Source organism: Mirounga leonina, unplaced genomic scaffold (assembly GCF_011800145.1).
Source record: "Mirounga leonina isolate KUSES-001 unplaced genomic scaffold, KU_Mleo_1.0 Mir_418, whole genome shotgun sequence".
In the NCBI taxonomy this organism is placed as follows: Eukaryota; Metazoa; Chordata; class Mammalia; order Carnivora; family Phocidae; genus Mirounga; species Mirounga leonina.
Window position 1 is genome coordinate 25637693 of NW_023270739.1, and position 20489 is coordinate 25658181.

Consider the following 20489-nt stretch of genomic DNA (forward strand, 5'->3'; position numbering starts at 1 on the left):
GTTTACAAATCTATTAAATGTGCACAATTACTGCACCTTCTACAAAGAGTTATTCTGATAATAACATGTGAATCAATGGAAAGATCATAACAGTTTCTCACATAGTGAATATTCAATTCATGCTAGTTATTTTCATCTAGTCCCTGATGAGATCCAATAAAACTTCTTTTGATACCAGAGATGATCTCTTTAGTGACTTTTGTGTATATTCAACAAATTTAATATTTCTTTTTTTTTTTAAAGATTTTATTTATTTGACAGAGAGAGACACAGCAAGAGAGGGAACACAAGCAGGGGGAGTGGGAGAGGGAGAAGCAGGCTTCCAGCCGAGCAGGGAGCCCGATGCGGGGCTCTATCCCAGGACCCTGGGATCATGACCTGAGCCAAAGGCAGATGCTTAACGACTGAGCCACCCAGGCGCCCCATTAATATTTCTCTCCTTCACACAATGCTGGCCACAATAATAAACCATTCTTTCCTGAACTTGATTTTCATTTCACCCTCTTCATTTTATTTTTTCTTTCTTCAGCTGTACTATTACCACTAGTAAGTCAAGAGTCAGGAAGCTGTTCCCAAACACTTGGGAGGAATGGTTTTTTTCCTGTGCATTTTTAAGATCAGTTTTATATCATGAGAACAATCTGAAGTCACTTCAATTTCTTGGAATGGAGGCCTCACTGTGACTCTATCCCAGACCCTATTAATATTTACACTAAAATCTGCATTATTTTTTGTATGCTAATAGGGACAATTATATCCTCATCTTTAAGTGAATATCAATGAGTCAACAAGAATTTCAGTGTATACATGCTTTTACTTTCTTTTTCTTCATGGATTTACTGTATTGTCAATAAAGCTGTTAAAAAATAAAATAAAATAAGATTGGGGGAAAAAAAATGAGGAATGGAGGGAATTCCAAGCAGAACAACTCGTACATATAAAAGTCTTATAGAACAAGGATAATAAGAAATTAAAGATGGCGGGGCACCTGGGTGGCTCAGTTGGTTAAGCGTCTGCCTTCGGCTCAGGTCATGATCCCAGGGTCCTGGAATCGAGCCCTGCATCGGGCACCCTGCTCCGCGGAAGCCTGCTTCTCCCTCTCCCACTCCCCCTGCTTGTGTCCCCTCTCTCGCTGTCTCTCTCTGTCAAATAAATAAATAAAATCTTTAAAAAAAAAAAAAAGAAAAAGAAATTAAAGATGGCCAGTGCAGCAGAAGAGCCCATTGATATGATATGGAGGAAGGAGACACTAGAAGGGCCAAGCCATGCAGGACCTTGTAAGTCAAAGTGTTTTGGATTTATTTTAATAATGATAGCAAACATAAAATAAAAATAGCAAAAATATAAATAGCAAATAATAATAGTAAATTTCCATGGCACTTACTATATGTTTTGACATTTTCATCCTAACACAGCTGTACCATCTACTAGTTATACCAGGATTTTACAGATCGAGAAACTGAGGTTCAGGAGATAAAGTAACTCACCCAAGGTCTCAGAGGTAGGCTAGAGTCAAGCTCACCTCCTCAGAATCCTTCCTCTTAACTAATATGTTTCTGTGTTTCTGCAAGGACACTGTTCTGGTGGCTATTAAGAATAAAAATCCAGGGGTGCTTGGGGGGCTCAGTTGGTTAAGCATCTGCCTTCAACTCAGGTCATGATCCCAGGGTCCTGGGATCAAGCCCCGCATCGGGCTCCCTATTCTGTGGGGAGCCGGCTTCTCCCTCTCCCTCTGCCGCTCCCCCTGCTTGTGCTTGCACTCTCTCTCTGTCAAATAAATAACCAAAATATTTTTTAAAAAGAATAAAAATCCATTTAAGGATTTTAAGCAGAGGTTGACATGATTAGCTTTGCCTTTTTAAGAGCTTATTCTCATTACAGAGTGAATATATAATGGAGGAGGTGCCAACTTCCTGTAAGTAAACTATTGTTGTATTCCCAGCAAGACAGGGTAGGACTTAGATTATGGTGATGGTGGTGGACACAGGAAAAAAAAAAAATGTATTGATAGATGTTTGAAAATAATACTGACAAGTAAAGTGGACATAATGATCATAATTTAAGTGTGAGGCTTGGCACATTCATTCTGGCTGATTAGATAATTATAAAGACTGGCAAACCTTCCATCATTTACAATTTCACTCTTTCATTCAGTGATCTTTGCATTCATTCATGAAGGTAGGTATCAAACCTGAGTATCCTGAACTCTTTCATAGCTTTCTTTCTGTTATTGCATAGATGACATTTTTGTTAAGTTCCTTATTGGAAATTTAGCTGCAGATTAAGTGCTGAGACCAAAAGATATCAAAATATTAGAAAAAAAACACACATTACGTTTTATTAGTCAAAACACATGCTTAGGAGCAGAAAATGCCTTGTGACCATCCTGAACAGGTATAAGGAGCATGTTCAAGAAGAAGTCAGTACTGACAGGGTTCCCTGGCAAAGGGTAGCAGTCAAGAAGAAGTATGACCGTTGTTTCCAAACGCACTATTTTTTCATATTTTTACTCTGAAATTAAGACAAACATATTAAGTAGACCCAATGGTAGCAATATTGTCCTACGGGTCATTTAGATGTGTTTTTTGCTAAAAGACAAATGGATTTGATTAAAATTATTTATAACCAAATGTTACCACTTAAAATGGGGCTGTGTACTTTTATAGAAAGACTTTTCTGTGGATAACTCTTCTGATTATTGGAGAATGGAAGTCTCAAATCTTTTGCAGTATTCTTAAATGATATAAATATTGCTGGTAAAAGTCTCAGTCACATCATCTGGTGCAAGAAAGGTAACTGAATCATTTTCTACTGAGTGTCCTGATGTCTCCAGGGAGCAAAAACTTTATCTAAGACACCTGAGGGTCATGTCAACCCCTTTTCCCCTGAGATTGTACTGGGGTGCTAGGTTACTTACAAGGACTGATGGCTGTGCGGGGTGCAGAGGCTGAGGCTGGCCTGATGACTCTTCTTGGCACTATGATTGCTCCAACCTGACATCTGCTGACACTTCCCTCTACCCAGGTCACTGTCTTTGGGCTATGCATTTGTCATCTCTGGTGCAGACATACTCTTTCACAGGCATGGAATGTACTCCTAAATACAGTCCACCATGACATAAACTATCTATAGCTCTAAAGCCCGGTAGGAAGGGGATAGAAATTGACTACTACAAACCAGGCAACTCAGAGATGTGCCCTGCTGGTCCCATGTCAAGAAGATATGCAAGCGCAGGGATGGCTAAGTCCAAAGCCATGGGCAGGAGTGATCCTTTGTATTTACTGTTTGCAAAATTCAGGTAAATATAATAAAGTGGTTTAAACATTTTAGTGGGGAACAGGTCAGAGTAAAACAAGGAGGTAAAAGGAGAAATAACGGAGGAAAATTCAGGAAGAATGAATATTTATATCAGAGCCTCGGTTATATTTGCATTTGAGGATTGCCAGTTGTAGCTTGAGAAAAAGGGGCAGGGATGTTTTCTGGCCATTTGTGTTTATCCCCAAATTTAGGTTTCTGTAGCATAAGCATAAAAGTCAGCCACATGGAGAGCCAGGTGCTCATGCTTTCCTGCCTTCCTCTCTTTGTATGCATTGCCTCACAACTTCCATATCACAGTATGGAAATTGTTAGAAGAAGGAAAAAAAAAAAAGACAGAAGCCTAAACCATTTCTATCCAATAGTGAGAATAAATGTGTTTGCAACGCAAACAGCTTACCAGAAACAGCACTTTGAGTTTATAGTTCTGGGATTTTGCTGAGCTGAAAAAGCATTCCTTTCCCTTCGTCTTCAAAACTATTCAACATTCACATTTTATTAGCAAGTAAGCATGAACAAAACAGGTTCTGATAAACACAAAAGCTGTTTTTGTCTCGTTATATTGGATGACAAGTGAGATCTTACAGCTTCACGTCAGATCAGTGGAAAAACAATTATCTGTAGAAAGTATGTGCAAACATTTTTCCTGCAAAGCTAAAGATTCAAGGCGACGTGTCTGGAATGTGTTTCTCCCTTTAGGCTGCCTCCATTCCATGAAACATCTGTCTCCATTTCCGCTCTTCCTGGAGCCTCCTTTTGGTCTCTGCAGGTCTATTCCTTCTAAATCTGCTTAATTCTGATCCTGCAGATGGAAACCGTATGTCTCCCTGTTTAAGGAAGTGTGCCCAATCTTCTCAAGTGGAGATTTCTGACCAAGTTTTACAAAATCTTCATGTATGGCTTCCTAATTCACCAAATACAGTATGAGTTGCTTTTGGTTTGATTTCATGCTTTAAGTGATTCTTATGAGTAATTCTTATCAGTAAAATCTCTGAAATTAAATATAAAGCTGTGAATTAGATATATTTTGGACAAGCAGTTTTAAAATTGATTTAATAAGTACTTGTTGATCACCTATTATGCCAAAACCTTGAGGTACAAATATAAAACATGTAACATAGAGTGTACCATCTAGTGGGCTTGGATAGGCAGAAAACTGATGGAGTCATTAAAATACAGTGTAGGAAGGGCGGAAATGGGGAGACTCTACAGAAACATAGAAAGAGACACAATTCAAAAGTGTGAACTGACAAAAGAGTTTATCCTTTAAAAGGATAATTCTCATTTGTGAAGCAATGTATTCAAATTTATTTAAAAATGATATTAAATAATAAACATATCTTAAAATATTGTGATTATCTAAAACATCTCTCTAAAATACTCAGAAAATATCTGGCCTAGTTATGTATTTATTTTACACATAAAATTAATACTGTGCATGTCATTTTGACATTAAATAAATTAGAAGGTAATTTGTGTGGGGTTTTTTCCCTGTTTAATAAATGCAAATGAAGTGTGGGAAGGATCAAGCAGCCCTATCAGGGTGGTAAAAGGAGAATCTGGGATTTCTGGGGATGTCATGAAGAAAGTATGCCCCCAAAAGTTGGTGCTGCATGTTGCCAACAAACTGTCTTGAGCAGATTTCCTGCCTAAGGTGACAAGGTTGTCAGGGAGGTAGACATTTATTAAATAATACAGAGGAATAGACATTGAGGCATGGGAAGGGATTTGAGAGGAAGGAGTTATTCTAAATGCAAACAGTGTTCTTAAGAGCAGTTACTCATTACCTAAAATATGCAAGAAGAGAAAACCAAATATAATCTAAGATACAATCCCCGAAAAAATATTTGAGCATTTTTTTCAATTTTAATAAGTTCCCTCTATTGTCAAAGCTTTCAAAAAGGTCAATTTAACAAGCCCAAATATTGTTGGTAATACTTGTTACTCAAAATAATATTGAAAGTATATGAGAAATGGCACATCATAATCAAATCATATAGTTTTCGTATCTCCATATATATTTTTCTTTTGGTAGAAAGGATGCTTTACAGTAAAACAATTGGAAGAAGTGTAAATTGTAAAAAACAAAAACAAAAACAAAACCCACAAAAACAAAAAACACACACAAACAAACCCAGAATATTTGAATCTAGGAAACCAAGGATTAAAAGGACTCAAAGGAACATACACTTTAATTTCTTAATGGTTGTTATCTTCAAAAGGGATGGAATCAGAGCTTCAGGGTAAAGGGCCTTTGGGACTTTATTCTGCACACTGCTGGGTTAATTTGAGTCTTCTACAACAATAATGCATTCTTGCAAAGCTATGTATTTACAAAACAATAACTGAGGTTTTTAAAAAAATGAATAAACATGTAAGAATGTTTGAAAAAGCAAGATGACCAAAAAAAAAAAAAACCCCCAAAAATATGGGCATTGGAAATTATCACTAAGATTTGAGAAGCAAAATTAATTAAAACCAACAATAACAGTAACGAACCACATGTGCTCAGCCAGGCAAGCGGGCCCTGCAGTGTTGCACTTCAGAACACCAGCGACCTCTTGTGGCCAAAATTGATACTTTTAAAATTTGTGTCCCTGCCTCATAGGATGGGTGATTAAGAAGGTTGCCTGATGAAATTCTGTTTCTTTTTCAGATTGAAATAGCCACAGTGATGCCTTCTGGCAACAGAGAGCTCCTTACCCCACCCCCACCGCCAGAGGAAGCTGAAGAAGAGGAGGAGGAGGAGTCCACCCCCAGACTGATCGATGGCTCTTCTCCACAGGGGCCTGAATTCACAGGGGTTCTGGGCCCACACACCAACGAAGGTCAGGTCCATCAAGGCTGATTTGAATTAAGTCCACTTGGTCCTACCTCAATGCCACAGGCAATCCACATGACCCACAGAGAGAGTTTTGTCATAGGATCTTTGAAGCAGGAGATATACATGTATTTTGTATCCAAATATAAAGCAGTTTTAATATTCAGCTTTGGCATGATGGAAATGATCAAATAACCAAAGATTTGGGACAAAAATATTTATCTAGCATCATTACTCCGAACCTCTGTGGTGGAATGCATTTCTAGAACAAAGAATCCACTATGCTGTTAGCAAGATGAGAATCTATGTCTGTCAGAGCCGGCCACAGCAGTTCAGGGTGGTAAGGTAATGATGGCTGATTTTGATGACGGGAAGAGTGGTGATATTTTACACTGACTGGGCACAGACTATCTGTGGGTCACAATGCCCACCTCACATTCTCTCATTCGACTACTACAACCTCCGTGTAAAGGTCTTAGGTCTTTCTTACTGAGCAAACTAGCTCAAAAATGGTAGGAACTTGTCAGAGATCACATAGCTGTTAGTTTTTCACAAGGGGCTTAAAGTGAGCATGTTCTGATTCTTGTCTGTGTACTTATTGGAAGATAGACTTCTTCTCATTCAGTCATCGGGAGCAGCCGAGTGGAAGGCATTCCATAATGCTGGAATCCATCTTGTACAGCCGGATGGTGATCTAAACCAGAGCCTTTTAGTTAATGAGAAAGAGTTCCTGATGCTAAATAGGATTCTATGATCTGTCTATATTTCTTCTTAAAATTTTTCAGTGTCATCCTTGGGGGTACTCAGATGGACTCACACCAGAAAGCTTTCCCACACAGAGAATGGCATAGCGAGGGGGTGTAGAAAAATGAGTAGAATTCCCATTGCAAAAGTTTATGAGTACAGAGTTGAAGTGTCTCTGTACTCTAAGCTCTGGAGATACAAAACTTATCCTTAAAATGACTACTGTTCTCATGGACTTTTTTATCTAGTACAGGGAAACAGACATGCAAACAAATGTAGAGGCAATAATATGTTCCAGATAATATGACAAAACTCTGTACAGAACATACTGAGAGAACAAAAGGAGGGCATTCAAATGCCAGCTTTGGGACTTGCTGGATACACAATCTGGAGCAAGGCATTCAATATTTTTTGCGTTAGTTTCCTCGTCTAAAATATGGGATAATAAATAATAGATCTTACTTCACAGAATTGTTGTAAGGATTAAATGAATGAATTTAGTGCCTGACCCATAGTAAACATAATAAATGTTAGTTATTCTCATGATTCTATTATTGATAAAAGAGTTTATTTTTTTACTCTCAACAAATGTTTCAGCGTACAATACAATTTTGTTAACTCTAGGCATTATGTTGTACAGCAGATCTCCAGAACTTAATCGTTTTGCATAACTGAAACTTTACAGCTGTTGACCAGCAACTCCCCATCACTCCCCACCCAGCCCCTGCTAACCATCAATCTACTCTCTGCATCTACCAGTTTTTAACTGTTCACCAATAACTTATGTAAAGAGTTGTCTTCTGTAAAACGCTGTGTATATGCCAACCACTAAAGTGTTTTACGTATATGAACTCTTTGAAGAGTCAAAATGATACTACGTACTAGGTATTGTTATTTCCACTTTACAAATAGGAAAACTAAAACCCCAACATAGTGTAAACGTTGTCCAAGATCGTGGAGGTGGTACATAGCAGTGCTGAAATGCAAATAGAGACCACTAAACCCTAAGCCAGTGTCTCTAATGGATACATCAGAGATTCTTTCCACATAGTTAACATTCTATGGAGTAGAACATTCTCCAAATAAAACCAAGGAGATGCACATACAATAGAAACAAATATAAGTGCCCAGAAGAAAGTTTCCAGTAGGGAAAGTAAATATATCTAGAACATTATTAACTTTTAAGTAATTTCAGATCCGTCAAAAGTTGACTAATCTGGCATCATTACCCATACTCAGGTCTATTAGCCAAGCCAAGGCACAACAGAAAAACATAATGCTCAATCTTTTCAAAAGCTTTAGTCGAAATTATAGCTCAAGAATGTCAGCTTTGAAACCATATAAAAAATCTATGACTTTAGGAAAAAAAAGCTATCTCCAAAGTAGTCTGAGGGTGAGTAATGAAGTTAAAAACTTTAATTAACATTTTCATTTCCGCAAAGCATCGCCAGAAATTCTAAACTTTTAAATTTAAATCTTTTTTTTTAAAGATTTTCTTTATTCACTTGAGAGAGAGAGAGTGAGCAAGCAAGAGAGAGAGAGAGCATGAGCAGGGGGAGAGGGAGAAGCAGACTCCCCACTGAGCAGGGAGCCAGATGTGGGGCTCAATCCCAGGAACCTGAGCCAAAAGCAGATGCTTAACTGACTGAGCCACCCAGACGCCCCTAAATTTAAATCTTATATATTCATCAAAGTTAAATAGCTTGGAAAGAAATATTTAGAGCATTAGTTATCAAATTATCATATTTTTTTTTTACTATTAATACAAATTTCTAAAAACAACATCCTGAAGCCATATAAAGTAGACTTGGGTTATGAATGGAAAAAAGAGAATTAAATTATAACTCTTGTGAATATATATATATAAATTACCCTAAGCATTATTGCTAAATTAGCAAAGCCATGAATATATAGAAGACTCAAATGCCTTACTTTTTAAAAATTTTATAAGTGGCAAATATTAATTTATAATGATTTGAAAAATTGGCAAGTGTTAAGTATTTTATAGCTTCCCCTTAAACTGTCTTTCCTAGATTTCCAGTCATAATATAGTTTTCATTTCTGAAGCTATTATTGTAAATAACTTTCCTACTTAATGATAGCAAGAAGACCTTAGTAGGTGCATTACGGTTTCTTGATCACAGACTACAAATGGATCCTTCAACTCAGGCAACCAAGTATCCTGGTTTGCCTGGGAGTGAGGGGTCCCACCATGGGGGATTTTCAAGGCTAAACCCAGGAAAGTCCCAGCAAAACTGGGATGAACTGAACACTGAGCAACCGCAAGAAAGTCCTTCCATCACTTCCATCTAGTTTCCTTCACGGCTCTTTCACATCCTCTGCTTATCTCACACCTTACCAACCTTCTTCTCTTCCTCCCTTGAGTCCTCAAGCTCATCAGAGAGCTGAGCCTCCTACTCCACAGAGAAAACGCAATCTTCTGGTCAGCAGCTTTTCAGTCTTTCTGTTTTCAGATGTAATCTTTACCTACATTGACATGCATGTGCCTTATCCCCCTCCCCCCATTACAACAAACTGTCCTCTACATGGAGGATGTGATCCTTCCCGCTATGCTTCTGGTCCCATTTCCTACTGCCCTCTCAGGATCCTTTTGATATTCCACTTCTCCTACTTTGGATCTTTTTCTTCAAATTTCTCCTGCCTCAGTCCATTTACACACCGCATATATATCTGCTTATACCTATCACCATCTCTCTCTCCTCCTTCACAAACCTCTCAATAGCATTGTCTATATTTGCTGTAACTATCTCTGTACCCCAACTCCCTCCTCAATTGGCTGTTAATCTGGCTTCTAGCCCCATCACTCCACAGCTCTTACTGAAGTAGCCTATAACCACCACAAGGACTAATCCAAGAGATATTTTCAGTCCTTAACTTACCTGACATCTCAGCAGCCTTAGAATGTTTTCTATTCCCTTTTCCGTCAAACTCTCTCTCTCCATCTGGCCTCCTTAACATCTCCCCATTCTCCTTCCTTCCTTTCCTTCTGGTCATTGCTTTTCTGTCTTCCTTAGAAGCTTACTGTCCTACAGGACCACTAAACAGAGCGTGAAGGAGGTGTACGTATATGTGCGCGTGCATGTGATAGAGAGAGACAGACCTGTATGTTGAGATATAAGCCAGCCTCACAAATACCTTTTGGATCTGTTGCCTTTTCTTCGACCTGTCACCATGACCCCAGCCAAGCAACCATCATCTTTTATCTAGATAACAACTTATCTCCACTCTGCCTACTTGCCCTCCCTCAGTCTTCTACCACACCTTCAAGAGGAATGATTTCTTTATACGCAAACCCGATCATGCAGTACCCTGCCCATCCTTAGCATAAGGAACAAAACCTGCAATAACACAGCCGATAAGGCTTCTGTATGGTATGTCTCATACATTTCAGCGCTCTCTGTGCTATAGTCGCGTGGACCATCTTTCAGTCCCTCCAAAGTGAAGGGCCTTGGCACATGCCGCTTCCTCTGCATGTGTACTCTTCACTCCCCCCCCGCATGGTCAACCCCTTCTGTTCCTGCAGATCTCAACTCAGTTATCACCCTCTCAGAGAACCATGACTGTCAGACTGAGTCAAACTCCCCTATTTTGTGCTCATACATATCATGACATTTTGCACAGTCATCATTTTATTTGTGCGATTCACATTTATCTTACATAGAAGATCATAAAATAGAATTGTGTCTCTTTGCGCTCCTCGCTCTTTCACCAGCTAGCACAGCGCCATTTACCTAGAAAGGACTCCGTAACTACATATTGAGTGAATTCACATTAATGATTATTACCCTATCTTTTTCTTGAAGCAGATTGTTCCAGCGGTGTGTTTAAATATTGAACCAAAGACCTAATAAAAATATTATGTGTGATGCTGTAGTTTTACAAAAACCACAGTCTTAATATTTACATTTGAAAAGAGAATTTCTAATAAGTATAAAAGCAACAACCACACTGTATCCACTCGGTAATTTAAAATAAATTTTAAGGGCGCCTGGGTGGCTCAGTCGGTTAAGCGACTGCCTTCGGCTCAGGTCATGATCCTGGAGTCCCTGGATCGAGTCCCACATCGGGCTCCCTGCTTGGCGGGGAGTCTGCTTCTCCCTCTGACCCTCCCCCCTCTCATGTGCTCTCTCTCAAATAGATAAATAAAAATCTTTAAAAAAAAAATAAAAAAATAAAAAAATAAAATAAAATAAATTTTAAGACAGTACAAAGAATCTACTAATTATTGTGGCTGCTTTAATTGGTACATTTGACTTTAATTTTGATTTACAGAAAACTATATGAGAAAATATGAAATATACCAGGAAGGCCTGTATGAGACCGTAAACTTATTTAACAAACATCTAATCACATTATTTCTTACAAGTTGCTTTTGTTACTTACATATAGTTATTTGCCTCTACCTTTTAGACTTTCCAACCTGCCTTCTGTGTACGTGTATAAGTACCACCGTATACTGTGATGACCATGAACTCGATGCTATTCCTGCGCTACCCAAGAACACTGCTTATTTCTATTCCCGCTTCAACAGAATTAAAAAGATCAACAAAAATGACTTTGCAAGCCTAAGTATGGATGACAGCACTAATATCTTTGTCTTCTTTACAGACTTTCCTAAAATTGTTGCACTATAAAATGAAACTTGAATATGAAAATATGGCTCATAAATCAACTATTTTTTCTTATTTAAATATTTGAAGGTTTACTTTCATTATGTGAAAAATGATTGAGTGTTAAAGTTCATTATGAAACTATATAGTTGATATTTTCAAATACTATATTTTCAAGAAATAGAATCATAAATATGCATATTTTGTAGACTAGAACTCATCATCATGTCATGACATTGAGTAAAAGTCATGGTCATATATTTACGAGGATTTGGGTTGTTTAAATAGGCTTCCATTAAAGCACAATTCCTTTATGATTAATGCATACAAGCCTATATTCTGACTTTATAATGGTTGCCAACTTAGAAGAATTTTGGTACTTGTCTTTATAAAGTGTTTTAATCATTTGAAAATTTCTTTTTAATGTCTTTGTGTTTTAATGCTAATGTATCTATAACTATTAGAAAATATAGCAACCTGTCATCACTGAGGAAAACCTTTTAAATAGTAAAATCTAGACAAAGTTTATGAAGAATGTAGGGAAAAGACCAGTTATTTTAAATATAATGTGTCAATACCTTTGTTAAAGTTATGCTTTCTTACAAGTACATAAATATGTATAGTATTAGGTGGAAACAATTAAATTTTTATATAGAGTAGTTAGAAATAATTATTTCATTAATTGCCTATTGCTAATTCACTTCATATTTATATTTGCTTTTACGTGGGAAAATTTATCTTCATATTTTTATGTGAGCAAAACATATTCAAGAGTATTTAACTATTTCCTTCATTTCTCCTTCTAGATGATTTAAGAAGGATCGATCTGACATCAAATCTAATATCTGAGATTGATGAGGATGCATTCAGAAAGCTACCTCACCTCCGGGAGCTTGTCCTGCGTGACAATAAAATAAGGCAGCTCCCCGAACTGCCAAATACTTTGACATTTATCGATATCAGCAACAATAGGCTGGGAAGGAAAGGAATAAAACAAGAAGCATTTAAAGTGAGTTTTAAGTTTGGATATGGAAGACTCTCATCCTTCCACCCCATTTACCGTCAATGACGAGCATTTTTATTTCCATAAGGAGATTCAATTTGATGAGATTTTTACCTTCTAAAATAAACTATACAATACTAATGTATCAAGCTTTTGGGAAATACTGCGTTTTGGTAAGTTCTGAGGCTGGTCAAACATCAAGAACAGAGAGCAGAGCTTGCATAAGGAGTGAGGGGCTCCCTGGAGTGCAAGTCTCTAAGGAGCACCTGGAAATGGTGTCAGCCAGACAAACTGCATTTTCCAAGAACTCCACTCAAGGCGAATATTCTATGTGGCTTAAAGGATGACAACTTGTGCAGGGTGTGGATGGTGCCTTGAGGTAGAAGTCTTTTAATTACCTTGTAAAAAGAATGGATTTGGTTAATCTTAGAAATTCTGTTTTCTAAGTGAAGAAAGCAATTTTGGGGCTAGACGGTCTTGCTTAGAGTAACAGCATAGAGTATGAGAACACTCACCAACCAGCTTTCTTACCCACTCTTAACTGTATTCAAGCTGCTTTTCTAAATCTCTGTTAAACACATTTAAAATCCTGTTTGAAGGGACACAGGGAGAGTGCAGGGGGCTGTGTGGACCAATTAGCACTGAGCAATGGCAGAAGTCCTATTTCTCCACCAGCTCTCCTATAACCCTGGTAGGCGACGGAGCTAGGACACCTCATTGTAGCCTGCCAAGGGTCAAAGTTCAGTCTCCCCATTCAGCTTTTGTTGGCATGGGTGGTGGTGAGTCACGGTTTGTTCTATGGTGGTTGGCTAGAGTAGACCTGTTATTGTCTAAATGTTTTTTTTGGTCTTGCTAGGCTGCCCTTTTCCTGGTACTTGTACTAGAGAGAACAGGATTTTGTTGGAGAGAAATTCCTTTTTCTCCATCCCTGTAACACGAAGGCCATTCTTCCTCTGCCTTACCCAAATCCTCCAAATCCTATGCAGAATGTCTTCTATGTGAAGACACTGCCTTGCTTATACAGAAAAAATTAAGAGCGGGCAAAGCAAGGTTCTTTGTAGAGATTGAGAAGCACTTTACATTTTCATCAAGAAATATTTGCTTACAGTTAATTTTTCCAAAACTCATTTGACTTGTCTAGTGACCTGGAGAACCAATCTGCTTCATCTTTGCAAAACGAGACCTTGACAGGCGTGTGTTATTTTACAAATAGTTGCATGAACAGGGAATGGAAAATACAATTGTGGTGCCGCTAATTTCCACTAAGTCTCTACATTTGGAATGTTTACAGGATATGTATGATCTCCATCACCTCTACCTCACCGATAACAATTTGGACCACATCCCTCTGCCACTCCCAGAAAATCTACAGGCCCTTCACCTTCAGGTAGGCTTCCACCAGTAAAGTATGCCCAATAGCTCCATGGAAAACAAAAGCAAAGAGGAGGAAGTCAGGACACTAAAACTGTTTATAAATGACCTGTTGACACACTGTCACCATTTTTCTTCTTTTTCTCCTCTCACTCACTCGATCAGAGGGCAAGGTTTTTGTACATTCATGCCTGTCTATACTGATTTACTGACTGACCTCAGTCTTTAAAGATTTTCAGTCTTTGTCAAATCATAATGCATCTTTCTGGCACCCAAAATTACTTTTGAAAAAAAAAAAACTGAAAACTTCATCTGCTGAAGAAATGTGTAAGACTTGGAAATGGAAAACAAAAATGGGAGAAAGAAAAATCTAATTAATTTCTAGCTTTCAAGAGAGGAAAAAAAATGTCAATTTTAGCTTTTAATTTTAGGTTTTATGTATTGAATTAAATTCAATCCTAGGGCATTCCTATCTGCTGAGAGATGACAGACTTCCATCACTCTGGATTAAGAAAATGTGTTTCCAATGTGTTTTCTAATTCTGAATTAAATTTTATTACTATTGTCTGTGATAATATTGACCCCACAAAGTAACTGCATCTCTGATATTGTATTCAAACACAGTGGGCTTGTGTATACAATACAACATTTTAAAAAAAGTAATTGGCTTCATATTCCTTATTCTAAGGTTTAAAAGGCATTAAGTGCACCCTTTAAAAATCTCCCTTCTCATGACTACCTCACCAATATCCAGTATATAGCTGTTTTAAATTTACATTGTCTTCAATTTATATTTTTAATACTTATATAAAAATCCCCAATATTGATTCATTTCAAAATGTTTGCCAAAATATAGTATAGTAATTAAGAATGAAGGCTCTAGCAAAAGCAGTTTCTCTGGACTGAAATTCTATTTCTAATACTATCTAAAGATTGGAAAAAATATCTGAGCCTCCCCGCACCACAGTTTTAGATTATGAAGTGAATAGTAGTTACTGGAACATGATAAGTACTTACATGTAAGGCACAGTTATTATTAACAGCAGGTACCTATTACCTATCAAAGGGAGTAGTACAGCACCTAGGCACTAAACCTTTTATTCCTCGTGGACCCTTTGTAATGAGAAGAGGGTCAAGCCATCAGAAAGATATAATGATTATAAACATATATGCACCTAACCATATATAATTATACACTCATATTATTGTTACTAATCATTATTACATTATTATAATGATTATAAACAATATGTCTCAAAAATGTGTGAAGCATAAACTATCAGAATTGAAAGGAAAAATAGACAATTCAACAATAAGTTGGATCTTCAATACTCCGTTTTCAATAACAGAACAACCAGTCATAAGATCAAGTAGGAAATAGTTCAAGAACACCTTAACAACATCTTAAAAATTAACTAGACTTAACAGTCGTCTACACAGCATTCCACCCAACAACAGCAAAATATACATGGTTCTCAAGGGTTCAATGAACATTTTCCAGGATAGGTCATATACTAGGTCACAAAACTAGCCACAAAAAATTGAAAAGAACTGAAATCATGCAAAGTACTTTTCTGATTACAATGGAACTAAAATAGAAATCAACAACAAAGAAAATTTGGAAAATTCACAAATATGAGGATATTAAACAACACTTGCCCTAATAAGCAATGAGTCAAAGAAGAAATCTAATAAATCATTTAAGCAATGCCATAGGTAACAAAATTGATATACAAATATTAATTGTATATGTATAGACTAGAAACGAACAATCTGAAAATGAAATTAAGAAAACAATTCTATTTATACTAATCACAAAATAATAAATCACCTAAGAATAATTTTAATCAAAAAAGTACAAGATTTGTAGACTGAATGCTACAACATATTTGAAAGCTTTCTGCGCAGCAAAAGAAACAGTCAACAGAGAGAAGAGATAACCTATAAATGGGAGAAGATATCTACAAACCATACATTTGATAAGGGGTTAATATCAGAAATATGTACAGAACTCAAATAACTCAATAAAAACATCGATTAAAATATTGGCAAAGGACCTAAGTAGACACTTCTTAAAAGAAAGCATACAAATAGCCAACAGGTATATGAAAGGATGCTCAACATCATTCATCATAAGGGAAATGCAAATCAAAACCACAATGAGATGTCACCTCACTGAATGGCTATTATCAAAAAGATCAAAGATAACAAGGTTGACAAGGTTGTGGAAAAAAAGGGAACCCTTGCGTGCTATTGGTGGGAATGTAAGGGGTACAGTCATTATAGGAAATGGTATGGAGGTTCTTCAAAACATTCAACAGAACCACCATATGATCGAGCAATCCCACTTCTGAGTATATATCCAAGGGAAATGAAATCGGTATCTCAAAGAGACATCTGCACTGTCATGTTCACTGCAGCATTATTCACAATTGCCAAGATATGGAAGCAATCTATGTGTCTATCAAGGGTGAATTTACCTTACCATTTCCTATAATGACTGTACCCCTTACATTCCCACCAATAGTACGCAAGGGTTCCCTTTTTTTCCACAACCTTGTCAACCTTGTTATCTTTGGTCTTTTCGATAATAGCTATTCAGTGAAGTGGCATCTCATGTATACAATGGGATATTATTCATTCTTTAAAAAAGAAAAAAAATTTTTTAAAAAGAGAAAATTCTGCTATTTGCAACAACATGGGTGAGAATATTATGCTAAGTGAAATAAGCCAGACACAGATGGACACATGTTGTAAGATCTCACTTATATGTGGAATCTAAAAAGTCAAACTCAAAGAAGCAGAGAGTAGAATGATGCCAGGACTTGGGGACTGGGGGATATGGGAACATGTTAGTCAAAGAATATAAAGTTTTAGTTATTCAGAATGAATAAGTTCTGGAGATAAAATGTAATACAGCATGGAGACCATAGTTAAGAATATCCTATTGTGTACTTGAAATTTGTTGAGAGTAGATCTTAAGTGTTCTTACCAGAAACACAAAAAAGGTAACCGTGGGAGGTGATGGAAATGTTAATTAGCTTGATTGTGGTAATCATTTCACAATGTAAACATATATCATAACATTATTCTGTACTCCTTAAACATATATAATTTTATCTGGGGAGAAACAGATCTAAATAAAGGACAGACAGTCCATATTCATGGTTTGGAAGATTTAATAATGAGATGGAAATACTCCCCAAATTGATCTACAGATCTTTTGTATAGAAAGTCACAGGTAATCCACTAAATTATTTGAACGAATAAATGAGTTCAGCAATGTGGCAGGTTATAAAATCAATATAAAATATCAATTGTATTCAATACACTAGCCATGAATTAAACCACAATGAGATACCACTTCACATCCACTTGGCTGGCTAAAATAAAATAGACAGATAATTACAAGTGTTGGTTAGGATGCAGAGAAAATTGGAACACATATATTGCTGGTAGGAATCGAAAACGGTGCAGCTACTTTGGAAAAGTTTGACACTTCCTTGAAATATTAAACATAGAGTTACTATAAACCCACAGTTCAACTCACAGGTATATACCCAGGAGATCTGAAAACATATGTCAACACAAAACTTGTTTGCAAATGTTCATAGAAGCATTATTCGTAAGAGTCAAAAGTAGAAAAAAAATCCAAATTTCTATTAACTGATGAAAGGATAAAAATGTGGTATATCCACACAATGGAATATTATCAGACAATAAAACACAAAGAAGTACTGATACATGGTACAAAATATATAAACCTTGAAAATACAATTCTAAGTAAAAGAACCCAGCCACAGAAGATGATCTATGATTCCATTTACATAAAATATCTAATATAGGAAAATCCATAAAAACAGAAGTAAATTAGAAGTCACCATGGGCTAAAGATAGGGGAAAATGGAGATAGGGGGGAGTAATTGCTAATATCTACAGAGTTTAACATGTTCTAAAATTAAATTATGGTGAAAAATATTAATTAAAAAAATTAAAAAATTAAATTAAACTATGGTGATGGTTGTACAACTCTGTGACTATCTTAAAAACCACTGAACCATATACTTAAAACGAAGGAATTTTATGGTATGTGAAATATACTCAATAAAGTTGTTTTTAAATATGTATTTCTGGGCCCTGCTTATCTTCCTGATAGTTGCTCACTTTCTCCCTCACTCTACTTCAGCCATGTTGACTCTTTTCCCATTTTTTGAACATTCCAAGGTAATTACTCAGACTGAACGTGGTCTTCTCTCTCCCTGCAATGTTCCTACCTTGGCTCTTTCCATGCCCGTGTGTTGTTATTCCATTCTCAGCTCCACTGCTCTCTCTTTAAGATAACTTTCCACAGTTACCGCTCTTCCTTTGCAGTACCCATCAGTTTTAGAAATAGCTTTTTCTTTACATTTGTTTTCTCACCTCCATATTTTACATTTCTACTACTGAAGTCCGAGCTGCTTTAGGGCAAGCCTGTATCTACTTTGTGCTTCAGTGATTTAATCCCCACAGCTTAGAAAGTGCCCAAGGCATAATGATCCCATAACATGCATCTTTGGATAAGAGAAGGAACAAAAGAATTAAAATGGGGATGAAGCAAAATGGACTGTGTTATTAATCAATAATAAGCATATGTTATATTTTGCCTTATCATTTATTGTTCATCTCTTTTAGAATAACAACATTTTGGAGATGCATGAAGATACTTTCTGCAATGTTAAAAATCTGACTTATATTCGTAAGGCGCTAGAGGACATTCGATTGGATGGAAACCCTATCAATCTCAGCAAAACTCCTCAAGCGTACATGTGCCTACCTCGTTTGCCTATTGGAAGTCTTGTCTAATTTGAGATAATGGTTAGCATTTTGATGCCCACTATAACGGAACAATTCTTACTCCTCTCTTCAAAAACAGAAACTCAGCATGATACTTTCAATTGTATTCTAAAAAATGATATACAACTAGAAGTTTTAAGATATGATGACAATTTAGCAAGTTAAGCAAACACCAGGTGAGTCAGGAATAAAACCAAATGGTGTACAGTAAGAGCAAAAATAAATGATAACAAATATTTCATAGGTACTCTTGTAAATCACATGTAACTTGCAAGTTTTAAGGATTTATATCCCATATAATTTCAAGTTAAGTCTAATAAAGAAAAATACAGAATGAACACGTTAGGTGTATTGCCAAGATTTAGATGTTTTTAATTAAACTTTTCTATTCCTTTTTTTTTTATTTTACTAAGGCATGTTTCTGTTTCCCAATTTATTAATGAGAATGAAGGAGAGAATAAAAGAATTTGAAATTTACAATGGCCTTGTGGGAAAATATTCATTATAATCACAACATGCAAATAATCATATCCAACAATATAACACATAGTTTCAGTTTTTGAATAATATTTTATCACCTTAAAGATCTGACAACTCATTTTAGACCCTTGCCTAAATGGCAATTTATTGGTATATCTCATAAGATGGAGGTGCTGTAGGAGGACCCTACACTTGTCTCATCCCTCAAACACAACTAGATAACTATCAAATCATTCTATTGGTATATTTCTGTGCCTGTGAACAGAACAAAATTTAGAAAATGGAAAAGAGACGATGATATGATCACCACACTAGGGAAGAAGCTAAGGAATGCCTGCTAAGGAAAGTTGATCTTTCTAAAATGTATGGTCATCATACAGGGACATGGTTACAAACTGAAAAAAGACAAAGGAACATACAATGAAAGGTGATATTCCTTCCAGCTGCAAACCTCAAGTTCTACTCCCGAGAAATAACTAGGCAATGGTTTCTTGCATGCTTTTGTGAAAGTTTCCATGAGAAACAAAAACTTGTACGTAAGCCATTTCCCTTTTTTTAAAGATTTATTTATTTTAGAGAGAGAGCGAGAAAATGGGAAGTTTTCTGTTGAAGAGTGTGAGCAGGCAGAGAAGCAGGGGGAGGAGGGGGAAGGAGGGGAAAGAATCTGGAGCAGACTCTGTGCTGAGCATGCAACCCAACCTACGGGGCTCAGCAGGGCTCAACGTGGGGCTCAATCCCACGACCCTGAGATCATGACCCTGAGATTATGATCTGAGCCAGAAACCAAGAGTCGGATGCTTAACTGACTGAGCCACCCGGGTGCCCCAAACAATTTCCCTTTTTTATACAAATATACATGTGCAGGTGTTACACACATACACATCACCAACATGGATTTTTAAATACAAGAAATAATCACTCTTCTAAATCTTGCTTCTTTCACTTAAAAATATTTCTTGATGATTTTTCCATATCAGCACATACAGTGCTACTGATTCTGAAAAGCACATATCAGCCCATTACATGAATGAGCATTTTATTATTTTTTTTATTTACACTAAAACTGCAAAGACTATCCTTGTGTAAACATAAATAGCTTTGTGTACATGAGAGAGTACATCTATGGATAAATTCATAGAAGTGGAATTCTGGGTCAAAGAGCATATTATTTTAAATTTTAATAAATATTACTAGATTGGCCTTCAAAGATGTTATACCCATTCACACTTTCACCAACAGTGTGGGAGAGTGCATGATTCTGTACAACATCACTAAAATGGTTTAATATCAA

At 36.6% G+C, this 20489-nt stretch overlaps 1 protein-coding gene across 1 annotated transcript in view; it reads left to right on the plus strand.

Moving 5' to 3' along the window:
• The window catches only part of EPYC (epiphycan), a 37487-nt gene extending 18536 nt beyond the window's left edge, over nt 1–18951 (plus strand). Inside the window, exons 3-7 of the mRNA XM_034987858.1 lie at nt 5972–6143; nt 11312–11470; nt 12318–12520; nt 13806–13901; nt 18557–18951. Coding sequence (XP_034843749.1) covers nt 5972–6143; nt 11312–11470; nt 12318–12520; nt 13806–13901; nt 18557–18727 — 801 coding nt within the window. The 3' untranslated portion in view covers nt 18728–18951. The remainder of the gene's footprint in view (nt 1–5971; nt 6144–11311; nt 11471–12317; nt 12521–13805; nt 13902–18556) is intronic.
• The last annotated feature ends 1538 nt before the right edge of the window (nt 18952–20489 follow it).